Here is a 14155-nt window from a genome sequence, read left to right as displayed (position 1 = left end):
TATGTTTTGTTTATCCCTAAAACATAAAAGTATGTTTAAAGTAAAGAATGTTATCAAGTGCCCCCAAACAGGCTTCTATGTAGTATTTTCCAGGTTTTTAGTGAATGTTGCTGACTTCTCTTGGCATAACTCAATCAGACATTTCAATATCAAACTCCCTTTGGTGAGTTTCTCCTAGAGCCTTCATTTGGTGAAACCCCCCTAAGCCAGTCTACTTGTACTCCCCTTATATCTCTGTTCCTGACTTTATGGACTTCAAAATGATACCTCTACTACTGTCTCATCCTGGAACTTCACTTAGGCCCTAGGGTCTTCTTCTTCTTCTTTTTTTTAAACCCTTACCTACCATCTTAGAATTAATACTGTGTATTGGTTCTAAGACAAAAGAGTGGCAATAGGGGTCAAGTGACTTGCCCAGGGTCACACAGCTAGGAAGTATTTTGAACCCAGGACCTCCTGTCTCTAGGCTTGGCTCTCAATCCTGTGAGCCACCCAGCTTCCCCCATCCCTGGGGTCTTCTTGTCCTGAAACATCCTATTACCTATACAGTTTTCTCCCCATGCAATATCCCTATGCATGTCTCTCCCTTTCTCCCATTAGTGAATTCTTCCTGGAACCTACATCTTTTGGAGTGACCCCAGCTTGCCTGCCTTCACTCCCCTCCCAGCTAGTTCCTAACTTCCTAGACTTAAAAACCATACCCCTATGACAGGTACCTTCATTCCCACTACTGTACCCCTAATTCCCATGTTTTTCAGCTTCCTGTGTGTTTTCAGAATATAAGTTCCTTGAGGCAGAGATTCTTTCTTTTTTGCTTATATTTTTATTTATAGTGCTTAGAGCACATTTCTGAGTATATAGTAAGCAATTACAAATACTTGTTTCCTTCCTTCCTTCCTTTATGAACAACAGAAAGCTGCAGAATATGACCTTTCTGTACTCGGCAACTGACACTCTATTTCAGTGAGATATATGTCAGCATGATTCCAGATTCCACTGTGACTCAGTTATAAAAGCATATTTGGCCTTTCCTATCATCCAGGGGGATATATTGTCTGTCACAAATTGACATTTTAAATTATTAATCCAACTAATTCTAGGGTTCAACAGGTTCACAGCATTCATATGTGGATAAATATACTATCCGCTACTTATCAAAAGATCAAATTAAACTAACTCCACTTATTATCCAAACCAGCCAGCAACCTTGGCTTAACACATTAGAAAATTGCAAGGTTTTTAAAAGTCCCACTGTCAAATTGTATCCTAGTCTATACAGATATTTACTTACAAGTTACGATTGTTAGGCTCTACTCCTATACTTAGATCTTTGAGCTTAGGCAATTTTATGCAATAAATGCTATGTATTTCAGTATACTTGTCTGTAAGTGATAGCTAGTGATTCTTGCTTCTAAAAGGTCAATACCCCTTCTCCAAAGGAAAAGCGACATAAGGTCTTAAATTTTCATGCACTACAGCAGATGTTTATCAGTAAAAATAAGAATCAAGACAATTTCCCTTAAATCAGTAATATACCTCAAATACTCAAAAGAGATATGGCTTCATAGATTTGGAAGTTCTTTCTATTATGCCCATCTGTATGACTCCATGTAGTCCCATAAGTGTATCATAGGGAGTCCATCCAATGCTTGTTATGTATTATACTATATAAAAAAAGTCTGCAAATGTCAGACTGAAACACAACTTTTATACTTTGTTGATTGCCAAATTCAAACTGAATACCTGTACATTCTCAAAAGTATTACAGAATTGTTACAGTTACAAACCAACAGTTTTTCCATTTTGAAATGGTTCCAAATCTAATGATTTGAATATAAATCATACCCAGTACTATTTGAAGAAAGATAAGTGATCCCATCACTGCCGTATACAGAGTAAGAGAAGAGGTGGAAATCTACAACTGAACTTACCGTTCAAGGGGAAGCCCAAATTTCTTATAAGCTTTGATGAACCTAAGAAGGAAAACAGTAAAGATACACAAGGAAGAACTATGTTAAAATTACATAACAATCTAAGATACACACTTTCAAGTGTTCCCACCCTTCACTCTGAATAACATGGAACACCATGCAAATACCTCCTTTCATGTAAATTCCTTTCTATGGGTTATGGAATTGTCAAACACAGTTATGTTTATGTCAGTTATTCTAATCTCAGCTATTTTCTTCAGACTGTGCAGTCAAGAAATATGAAGCTAGGAACAAAGGTGGTTTGAAAGTTAGACTTGGTTTTGAAAAGACAGATTGTGTCTGCTACCTAGGGACCAATCTAGTTAAATATAGCTCTGGTAATGTATGTTAACTGAGAACAAGACAGGTCAAATTGATCAAATGAAATACTGATAGGAACATGGAGAAGCAGGACTAATGTTATTTTACTACAGCAGCTCTGAATTTTTTTTTTAGAAAACAAGATGGAAATACATATTAAGAGCTATTAAGTTGTTCCTGCTCATTGACCTAGGGATCCCATTAATAGGATTAGGCCCAGAGGTATGATTAAGAGGGCAAAAAGTTGCATATGTATGAAAATATTAATGGAAGTTTGGTTTGTAATAATAAAATAACTGGAAATAACACAAATGTAATGATTGAGAGAAATGGCTGAATAAATTGTGATATTTGAAAGTAATGAATTATATCATATTATTAGAAATGTCAAATATTGGAAATATATTGAGATAAAAAGAGATTAAGAAAAATACATACTATGATTATATTTAAAAAAGGAAGTCATAAAAACAAGAGAAAGAATATCAAAGTAAAACAAATCCAAAAGCAGAGGATGTTTATATTAACATTATTTATATTATTAAATTATATAATTTACATATTTTCAAACAAATTATAAACAATGTGGAGTTTGCAATTTTGCACATAACTTTATAATTTTGTTTATGTTTAAACTTTTTGTTGTTGTTGATGGTGGTTACCAAGTATATGATTTTTTTTTTTACAGATTGTTTGGCAACAGCAAGATAACAACCACCAAGTATAAAGCACTTTTTTAAAGAAAAGTTGTAAGAAAGTGATCTAACAATAGTATTCTTCAATAATTCCTTATTAAGTACTTACTATGTGCACAGCTCTATGCTAGGAAGTAGGAGGGTATAAAGGCAAAAGTAGAACCAAAGAGTGAGCTCTTTAAAGGGGTGTAGGTGGGACCATTCATACACAACTGGCCAAATTCAGAGCAGTGAGTAAAGGGAAGGTGTCTGAGCTATGGGAATGTGAAGAGGCCAGGATTCCTCTTACATCATAAAACTGGGTCATTGAAAATAGATGAGGAGGAAGGAAAGAGGGGAAGCACTAAAGGGGAGAGGAGAATAAGCTCCATTTTGGACATTCTGAGTTTGAGATGCCCAAGGGGCACTTAGGTAGAAATTTCATGGGGACAGTGATGTGGCAATGAAGATCAGGAGATAAATAAGGGCTAGATATATAAATCTGGAAGTCATATGCACAGATAATTAAACCAACAGGCATTAATAACTAGGAAAGTCTGGGGAAAAGAAAATAGCCTAGGAGATAGTTATAGGGTGGAACCATACTTGGGAGTGAGCCATGGATGAAGGGACAGTCAGGAAGAAAAAGAAATAGAAAAAAGCAGTGTAATAAAAGCCAAGGGAGGAAAAAATATAAGGTGACCCAATAGTGACTGTCAGAATCTACAAAAAGATCATCCAGAATGAGGACCAAGAAAATGCCAGTGGATTCAGCAATTAGGAAATCATTGCCAAATTTGGAAAAATAAAGTTTAATCAAGGGATAGGGTAAGAAGCCAGATTGCTAATGAGTAAAAAGTAGTAAGCAGGAGATGAGGAATTGTAAACAATTAATATAAATTACTTTGGTTTGGTTTTTCCCTGTGTGTAGGAGTAGGGGAGAAGAAAAAGAAGGATTTGTTCTTCTTTTGTTATATTGAGTTTGCCTATGAAACAAAGGAGAGCAGAGTCAAAGTTTACTTGACCTTTTAAAGAGTGGTGGAAACCTAGATATCTTTGTAGACAGAAAAAGAACCAGAGAATAGAAAAATTGTCTTTATCGGTAGCAATCAAAAACAAAGAAGGGAGTAATGGGAGGGGGGGGGTCTAGGCTAGGAGTAGAAATTAGCATGGCAAAACAATAAAAGGATATAGGGATGAGCAATGTTAGAAGACAGTATTAAGTTAAGGTTACTAAAGGGTCAAATTTCAAAGGGAGGAAAATGAGGTCACAGAAAAGGAGATGAACTCCAAGACCAGAGAGGGGTGGAGTATTTAGAAGTTATGAAGACAAGAATAGGTTTAAGATAAATATAGTAGAGAAAGAAATAGAAAGATAGGAAGTTAACACAACTAACTGCTTTACCTTTATTGTAGTCACTTGGATACATTCAATATTTCTCCTTGTATAATACTAATTATTTTAATAGTAGAGATGGCCAGTTATATTTTTTTTTGTCGTGTTGAATAATGTTGGGGGTAAACAGAAGTCAGAGTAGAAAGAAAAGTTGAAGAAGATATAGAATCATAGAATCCATTCCCAAAGTCATGATTTTAATCACTCAAGACAAATTAATGTTTGCAGACTAACTGCATTCATAGGCTATCAGTTTATTCAAAGTAGTACATGTTTTAAAACAAGTATGGTTTGAAGCCTCTTACTAACCTTCGAATCTCAGCATCTGTAAATCCCTCCACAAGGTCTTTTCTGACACTCCGAGGACGTCCTCTGCGCTTGGGCCTCTTATCATCATCAGAATCATCTGTCTCACTCTCTGAACCAGAGGACCTCTGGGCCCTTCTTTTGGATTCAATATCTGAGTCACTATCATTAGCCTGAGCCTGAAAGAGCCAGAAGCAGATTTGAGGGTATAACAAATGCTGAAACCTATTATTCAGCTGTGACTTTTTTTTTAACCTTTCCTTTTGTTTTAGGATCAGTACTGTGTATTGGTTCTAAGGCAGAAGCACAGTAAGGGCTAGCTAATGAGGGTTAAGTGACTTGCCCAGGGTCACACAGCTAGGAAGTGTTGGAGGCCAAATTTGAACCCAGGACCTCCTGTCTCTAGGCCTGACTCTCAATCCAATTAGCCACCCAGCTGCCCCCAGCTATAACTTTAAAGAACTGAGTTTGGCCTTTATTTCTGCCACTACGGAGCTATGTGGACTTGAGCAAGTTATTTTACTTCTTTTAGCATCATTCTCCTGATATGTATAATGGAGCTACAATAGTACCTACCTTGCTTACTCCACAAGATTATTATAAGGTACAAATCAGAAAATATGAGAATATTTTATGAATTATGGCTATCTAAACATAAAGTGTTTAAGTGATATTAACAAAGCTTAAATTTGTAACTTTTTACCCATAATTATATTAATACTCTGTCCCTTTTTTCCACATATTTGTAATATGTGTGTGATAATCCAATATGGATACACACAACTTTTTAGAGATCAACCCAACTGTCTACAAGTAGTAATAAGTAAAGCCATTTTGAGTCAAGAAGAGAAAACTTCCTAATACGTAGATCTATTCAAAAGCGAAATCAATTCCATGGATTCCTGTTCACTGCACATATTCAAACAGGACCTAAATGACTATAGGTTGGGAATGTTTTAGAAAAGCTTCTTGATCATATTTGTGGTTCAGTGATTCTGGAAGCCAGGTTATTACATCTGACTTCATATAAGCATGCAAGAAAACAACCACTGTCCAAACTGGCAACTAATTCTACAATGGTTCTCCATCATTCTAATTTAAAGCCAAGTCTCAAGAGTACTTTACACTTCATTTATAGGTTTATCATCACAGGAATAAGCAATTCATATTTGAAAGGATAATAGACACCTTTCCCAATTTTTAAATATCTTTATTGGACTTACCAATTTGAGCAGAGCTACTTCCCTCATTCACAGATAAGCATGCTAATCTCCACTCTCACAAAAGCTAGAACCTTTAAATTTGTTTACCTTGTCTCTTTCCATTAAACTTCAAGTTCCCTAAGGTTAGGCTCAAGGCTTTTATCTGCCTAACTATTCAAAATGCCAAGTAGTACACTCTGAACATAAAGAACATTTAATAAATGGTGACTCCACACTGTCTCTGAGAATAAACTGAGATCTCCAAAGCTGCCTACCACAGCCTCTCTCCAAAGCCCCCAAATAGCAAATAGTTTTAAATCTTTAGTTATATGCAAAATATAGGGGCTCTGTCTTTAGCATTACAATCTCTATCAATATTTATTTCATTATTATCTCAAATGGTCACATTAGGGGACTGAAACACTTCTACATGCATAAGAAATCCCACCCCATTTGTCAGATTCAACAGATTGCCCCCATTCTTATTCCCTCTCTCTTTTATTTTGCCCTGGTCTACTGGCTGCGTCCCTACTGCCGACAAGCATGCCTATGTCTCCTCCATTCTCACTGGTATGTCCATCATCACTAGTTATCATTCCTTATCTCTCCTCCAGGTAGTGCCTAAAATTCTCAAGAAGGCTTTTAACAATTGTTGCCTCCACTTTTCTTCTCTCTTCTTAACTCTATACTTTGGCTTTTGATCTCATCATTCAACTGAAATTGCCCTCTCCAAAATTACCAATGATCTCATAATCAGCAAATCAAATGGACTTTTTCTCAATATTCATCTTTCTTGAACTCTCTGCAACCTTTGACATGGTCCATAACCCTCCTTCTCCTTGATACTCTCTTGACTCTTAAGTTTTCATGGCATTCTTCTAAATAGTTCTCTTCCTAACTGACCAATTTTAAAGCTAACTCAAACTCTAGTCCTTAATTTCCATAGTTTATTAATATTTACTTTAATAAGAGAAGGTAGGCAGAGAAGGAAGCCTATTCTAAACTAGCCATGTGGGTGCTCTCTACATGGCTCTCTCCACCACCATCCTTTCAGTGCATGCCTAAGTGAATAGAGAGCCCACTTCCTGGAACTCCCTCTTTTACCCTGGATCAATCTGATCCTTTCCAGCTCAGGTGCCTAGGTCACTGCCCTGTGACCCATGCTGAAGTGCACTCAGGTGATATAGTGCACCCAACACAAGGACACAGGAAGGACCCCCAGTACATGATCCTGGGAGAGGGTTCCCTTCACACACCAATCCTTCTCAGTCTTCTTCCCTGGAGGTCCAGGTTATACCACTAATCCTGGTGTTCACAGGACTCTGTGCCCTCTTCTCTTCTCCTGGCACACCAATTTACTTGGAAATCTAATCAGATCCTATTGATTCAATTATCTCTGGCAACTAAGTGGCACAGTAGATAGAGCACTGCCTTGTGCAGTCAAATCTGACTGCAGACACCCACTAGTTATGTAACCTGGGCAAGTCACTTAACCTCTGCTTGCCTTGGTTTCCTTGACTGTAAAATGGGAATAAAATAAGGATTTTTATGTGGAACAAATGAGACAATAATTGTTAATGCACAATGCTAGCTATATAAGTGTTTGCTATTATTACTGTTGCTGATAATTCTCAGATCTACTTATCTAACCCAGCCTCTCTCATAAATTTGACTCCCATATCCAAGTGCTGATGAGACACCTCAAACTAGATGATATATAGTCTCTTTTCTTTCTCCAAAATCTCCCCCTCATCCTAACTTTCCTATCACTATGGAGAGTATCCCCATCCTTCCAAGCCACCCAGCCCCCCACCTTAGCTGTCACCTTTGACTCCTTATTCTTATCCCTCCATAACTAATCTGCTGCCAAGTATTTTGTCAGTGTTACCTTTTTTTTTTTAAACCCTTAGCTCCCATCTTTGAATTAATACTAAGTATTGGTTCCAAGACAGAAGAGTCATAAGAACTGGGCAATGAGGGTTAAATGAATTGTCCAGGGTCACACAGCTAGGAAGTATTTGAGGCCAAATTTGAACCCAGGACGTCTCATCCCTGGGCCTGGCTCTCTATCCACTGAGCCACCTAGATGTGCCCCAGTGTTTTCTTTTTAACATCTCTCCCATATAGTCTCTTCCACTGACACCCCTTCATGCAGGCCCTTCTCACCTCACAGACCTCATATAGCCTTCTAGTTGGTTTCTGAGCCTTAAGCCTTTTCCCAAAAGCCCATTCTCCCCATTACCCCCCACCCCCAGTCCCACCCATCACCTCCAGGAACAAATAGAAACTACTAAGACTCAAGCCTCCTTGCAGTTCTTTGAACAAGACACTCCCTTGCCTAGTTCCATGTATTTTCACTGGCTATCTGTGGGTGTGGGACGCTCACACTCTGCTGCTGCTGCCCACCTTCCCTACCCAGGCTTCCTGCAAGTCTCCCCCAGGGTAGCTGGGGGCTCAATGGACAGAGAGCCAGGCCTGGAGACAGGACATCCTGGTTCAAATGTGGCCTCACACCCTTCCTAGCTGTGTGACCTTAGGCAAGTCACTTAAGCTGCACTGCCTAACCTTACCACTCTTCTGCCTTCGAACCAATACATCGTACTGATTCTAAGGTAGAACTTAAAAAAAAAAGATCTATCCTCATCCCCCTTAAAACAAGTATAAAATTAATGTATTCCATTTGCTAACGATCTCTATTTTATATATCTAATTTGTGCGTAATTATTTGCAAATGTTTTCCTTCATTAGAATGTGAGTTTCTTGAAAGCAAGGACTACCTTTTGCTTTTCTATGTATCCTCAATACTTAGCACAGTGCCTAGCACAAAACAGGCCCTTACTAAAAATATTTGTTCACTGAACCTGGAAAATAAAGTTTCTATCTCCTGTTTTACTTATTGAATAGTTATGTTCTCATTTATGAATTGAAAACACAGCCTGGTCAACTACTTTGTTTTTTAGGTAGTTAGGTGGCACAGTGGATAGAATGTTGGACTTGGGATTAGGAGGAATTGAGTTCAAATCTGGCCTCAGTCACTTAATACCTGTTTGCCCCTGGGTATATCACATAACCTAAGCCTCAGTTTCCACATCTGTAAAACAGGGACAATAATAGAATCTGCTTCACAAGGTTGTTGTGAAAATCAAATGAGAAAACATGAGTAAGGTGCTTTGCATACTTAAAGTATTTTTTAAATAATTTTTTTCTCATTAAAGAATTGGTTTTTTTACATTTGTAGCCTTTGATAATCCTATTTTTTCCCAACATATGAATGAGATTGAAGGGAAAAAAATATTCTTATCTCTGTACTAGTCTGAATGTTTACATGTCTGCTTTTTAGGGCTAAATAGATATGGAAGACAATATCTAAAGGGACAAGATAAATAAATGAAATCATTGACCTTATCTCCAAAGAAGAGCTTCATCGCCACTGCCAAATTCTATTCATAATCTTTAATTGCATATCCTCTTATTCTCTTAATTACGTCACCTATTCTCTACAGCCCTCCCCTTAAAAAAAAAAAGGAATGACTTATAGGTAAAAACATCTTAATCATCTAATATATAAAAAAATAAATCTAAAGATTTTGCTAATAATTTGAACTAAATACACAATATACAGCAGCAAGAGTTCATATAGATAGTTTCTTCCACCCAATTGATGGAATTCCATTCATCCCTAAACAATGTACCTTTTTCGTGGAGCTCCGAATCCGGGGTAGCATATAAATTTCTTCTAGCTCTTTCTGTCGTTCCTCCTCTTCTACTTTCTTTCTCTGATCCTCTGGAATAATCTCATCCCAATCCTTATGTGATCGTTCTTCCAACTCAGTTTCTTCATCTTCCATGGTAGCAAAATTGGCCACCTTAAGAGAAATGACCCATCACTTTTAGAAGGATAACATCTTCCAATCTTAACCTCACAACATGTAAGTTCCTTCAGTGATTTAAATCTGATTTTATATTTCTATCAAGGTAAGATGTAATAGGGCTTAGAAAACTAGGAAGACAAGATCTCAAGATACCTTTATCCTTTGGGGTAACAGTTCTGAGGTGACATTATCCCTTTAGGTCACTAAGCAGGAGTCCCCCCCCCCCCCTCACTGAAGAGCAAATAAGAAACTTATTTACATCCTCTTTGACCCTAAGGGATTAAGTGCCATCTCCTCCTTACCTACCTCTGTTTATTCAGAAATACTGTTTCCTTTGTTTCCAAAACTTATGGTAGGATGTTAAAAGATTTTTAACTTAAAAAATCAGATGATGAGCTTTATGTAATCTTTACATATAGAGTATTATCATTCATTTCCTTCTCTAAACCATCCCCTACTAGAACTTTTGAAAAGAGAAATACAAAGGTCTTAGACATTTTATACTTGAATCTCTTCTATTTTTAGCAAAATAAGATGCCTGATAGTAACTGACAAGTTTATGCAGGTTAATTAAGATAAAATGTTAATCTCCATTTGTTAGTCCATAACGAATTGACAATGATATGTGTATAGATGTAATAATAAAATAAAATAATGCTTGTCAAGTTATTTAGAGTGCAAAATTCAAAGCAACTATTGTTGCATCTTTTTTTAAATCCTTACCACCTTCCATCTTAGAATCAATACTATGTATTGATTCCAAGGTAAAAGACTAGTAAGGACTAAAGGGGGTTTGGGGGGGGAGGTCAAGTGACTTGCCAAGAATCACATAGCTAGGAAGTGCCTGATGCCATCCCAGATAATTTAAAGTGAATTTTTTTTTTCCATTTCGACCTTCAAAGATTCTGCTCCAATAACAAAGTATGTCAACTTTTCTCCCCAATTTAGAACCAACCTCATAAGCTAGTTGTGAGGATTAAAAGAGATATTTGTAAAGCATTTTGAAAATCATAAAGGGTCAGACAAATGGTAGCTGCTATTATTAATAATAATATTAATATTACTTGACTATTAACAGTGTTATTATTAATAGTAATAGTAAATAATATTGTTATTTATAATAATGGCTTTCATAAAAAAATTCTTCTAAAGCTTTCATATTTTAAAAATTATATTCGAAAACATTTAAAGATTCAGGAAGCAGCATCACACTCTAAGAGTAGCATTTTCAACTTGGAAAACTAGAGGTTTGGAACAGAAGACACCCCAAAGTGGGTAATGTATCATAGAAAAGCTAAGTTGACAAAAACATGTAAGGAATGATACTGATAAATTATGGATGAGCTAATTAAATTTGCAAAAAGCCTTTCTTTTTCACTATCACAAAAGCCCTTATTTTTATGCTTCGTGAAATAACAAGAATGGGGATAAATATTCACACCTAAACCAAACTGCAACATTAAAGACATTTTGTTACAAAGAAATATATGTTGACTCCATACCTTGAACTGTGACAGAAGTTCATCTGTTGCACTTGTTGACACTTCATTTTCTCTGGTTTCAGCCAATCGTAAAATTTCATCTATGTCCATTTCCTAACAGATCAAGAGCATGAGAAATATAATCTAAACTAAGATTTTAAAATAGTACTCTTCAATAAAGTAGTATTAAAAGTACTGATGCAGTTGTTAAAAAGAACAGATATACCTGGGCCAACTGCTACAAAAGTTTGTTCTCTAACTATCCCACTTCTTTTTATCTCTAAAACTTTCAAGACTAATATAAGTTGAAGAGAACTTAGAACTCAAGTTAAAACTCAGTATAAAGAATAAAAAATAAAACTAAACCAACTAGAATCAGTAGGCAAATAGATATAACTTCTGTCACTATTCCTCAGAATGTTTCATTTAATTCCAAAGAAATTCAGACAAAATAAAGTAAAATTGGCTAGTTCCTCTAATATTTATTCTGAAATAAGTTTTAACTTAAATTCACAATCTGCTTCTAGAAAAGATATTCATTAGAACTCTCAAAAACTGGAGAAAAAATATATATATACAATAGATATATGCCTTTACTTTTTTCCCCAATGTTTAATCACCTGAGGCTCTGACTCTTCTCCTTCCAGTTCTTTGAAGAGATCCTCTGCTCCAAATTTCAAAATAGCTGTCAGTTCTTCTTTGTTGAAAGGATTAGAACTGTAAGAGGTAAAAAGGTAGTTGTGATCCAAAATATTTGAAGTAGCCACCCTTTCCAAACAAATCCCTAAAGGAAAATATTCTACACTATCACAACCAAGAGAAGTATGACATTTGCCTTTTTAGGTACCTGATTCATCAATACAATGAGGGATTGTTAAGGCAGTCTCACTCTATGACTAAAATAAAGATAAATATTTCTATGTTTTCCTCAGCAGTTACCCTGTTCATCAAGAAATATTTCTAAAGGGTTCTAAACTTTCTCACACACTTTTGGCCTTAAGAATCATTTACCCAGTTGGGTGTCAATCCCAAAGTTTCCTTCCAGTTGCTTGAGTCAAGCCACATAAAGTAATCAAGCTTTTCTCAACCAAATTCACTCTGTATAATTAAATTTCCATATAGATTATTAAACAAATTCAAGCCAGTCCCTTTTTTATTCCCCAACAGTATGAAATTTCTAGATATTAAAATATCTCATTCAAATCAATATCCCTTCTTTCTGTGTCAAAATTAACTACTATACCAAGTAATACAATTTTAAATATGTACACTATTACTAAAAAATAATTATCCTCTTTCTTAAAGACAAATATACTGTATCCCATTTTCTACACAACTTCTTCCTTCAATATGGCATCAATTATAAAAAACTAAGGATCCACACACAAACATTTTAATGATGTTTAAAAATTCTGATTCTAGTTGATTCACTTGTGCTAATTAACAGTCAGTAGTCAATATGTAGAAGACAGCTAAGTGGCTCAATGGATTAAGATGGATGACAGAGAAATCACCTGGCCAGAGGACTGCAGGTTTCCTCTCAGTTCAGATCCTGAGACCCTGACCATTGACACTGACAGGTCTTTAAACACAAAAAGAGGAATTTACAGAGTTGAGGTGAAGACTTAGAGGGATCACTCTTGACAGAATAGTGACTTATAGGTCATGGGCAGGTCAGAACCTAGGCTTCTCTACAGGTCATTCTGACACAGGATATCCCAAACCCCACAAGCCTCCAGCTCTCTACGGGCTCCTGGCTTCCCAATAGCCTCTTACATGAATTAGTTTGATATAAAGTACATTATAAAATAATTATAAAGTACATTATAAAATAAATTCACATGCCTAGAATTAACGTAGTAACGTAGTAACTCACTTATGACAATATACACTTAAAATGACTAACAATCAACACTTTTAATTATAGCTCAGGTATTATCCTCTGATTACATATGCAGGTTCTTGCCTGGGACTATATTCTTCCTACAAATCACACAGCTACAAGGTATCAAACTAAAGGAATCCATAAGCAAATACAAATGAGGAACTACTCCATTAAATTTCTTTCTTACACTAACCACTATTCTCCTTCCTAAACACCACCTTCCTGCCACACAGTACATACAGTATCTCAGGGACTAGTTTGCCTCAAGGTTTATTAGTTCAAGGAACACTTCTATGATACCTTCATTCTCTCTGATTGCTAATGATCTCTGTGGAAATTATTTTATAACTGCTTTGTATCTATTTTGTATTTACTTTTCTATAAATGTTGTGCTACATCCCTTCAATGGAAGGCAATTATTTTTATATACATAACACATACAGTAGGCCCTTAAATGCTTACTGAATTGAATGCAAAAAGAAAAGGTCAAGAAACAAGAAGAGAAGACAGGCAATAAGACCTAAGAGAAAATAAAAAGAAATACTAGGATACAGAAAAAGAGAAAGCAAGGAAATTAAAAAACCTCCCCACCCAAACCATCAACAACACCACAGATGCCAATGCACTTTTCTTCTGCTTAGTAGCCAGGAATTTCCAACATGAGTTTTCAGTGAAACCCTCAGGTCAGGTTCAATGAAGTCTGATTGGTAACACAAAGCCTACAATCAGCTGGATTTCCTTTACCCCTCCTTCTGGTACTTACTTTGACCTTCCTGAGTTGTTATCTAAGACAGTCCGGCCTGTGGTATCCATACGCTGAATCACTAAGTGATCCAACACCATCTTCTTTTTGGCTCTTTCAATGATTTCCTCCTCTACAGTCCCCTTTGTAACCAAGCGGTAAATGTTTACCTAAAAGAGCAAAATAAAGTGAGGATTATATCTGACATGTATAATGTAAATAATCTGAATACACCCAAATAACAAATGATGTGATGCTTCATTTGGAGGGGAAAGATCTATTCTGTTTGAACTGTAAATTATATAT

At 36.1% G+C, this 14155-nt stretch overlaps 1 protein-coding gene across 7 annotated transcripts in view; it reads right to left on the bottom strand.

Annotated features, from left to right (window-relative positions):
- The window catches only part of CHD2 (chromodomain helicase DNA binding protein 2), a 191946-nt gene that overhangs the window by 41156 nt on the left and 136635 nt on the right, over positions 1-14155 (bottom strand). For all 7 annotated transcript variants that reach the window (XR_008913859.1, XM_007479400.3, XM_007479402.3 and 4 more), the window contains 6 exons: positions 13871-14019; positions 11843-11939; positions 11244-11336; positions 9562-9735; positions 4671-4846; positions 1932-1973 (listed from right to left, as the gene is read on the bottom strand). Coding sequence is in view for 6 of the 7 variants with exons in the window: in XM_007479400.3 (XP_007479462.1) it covers positions 1932-1973; positions 4671-4846; positions 9562-9735; positions 11244-11336; positions 11843-11939; positions 13871-14019 (731 nt within the window). In the remaining variant the exon portion in view is untranslated. The remainder of the gene's footprint in view (positions 1-1931; positions 1974-4670; positions 4847-9561; positions 9736-11243; positions 11337-11842; positions 11940-13870; positions 14020-14155) is intronic.

The sequence above is a fragment of the Monodelphis domestica genome, chromosome 1, assembly GCF_027887165.1.
Source record: "Monodelphis domestica isolate mMonDom1 chromosome 1, mMonDom1.pri, whole genome shotgun sequence".
Classification (NCBI taxonomy): Eukaryota; Metazoa; Chordata; class Mammalia; order Didelphimorphia; family Didelphidae; genus Monodelphis; species Monodelphis domestica.
The sequence above is the reverse complement of the archived record's forward strand: the minus strand, read 5'-3'. Positions and strand labels throughout refer to the sequence as shown.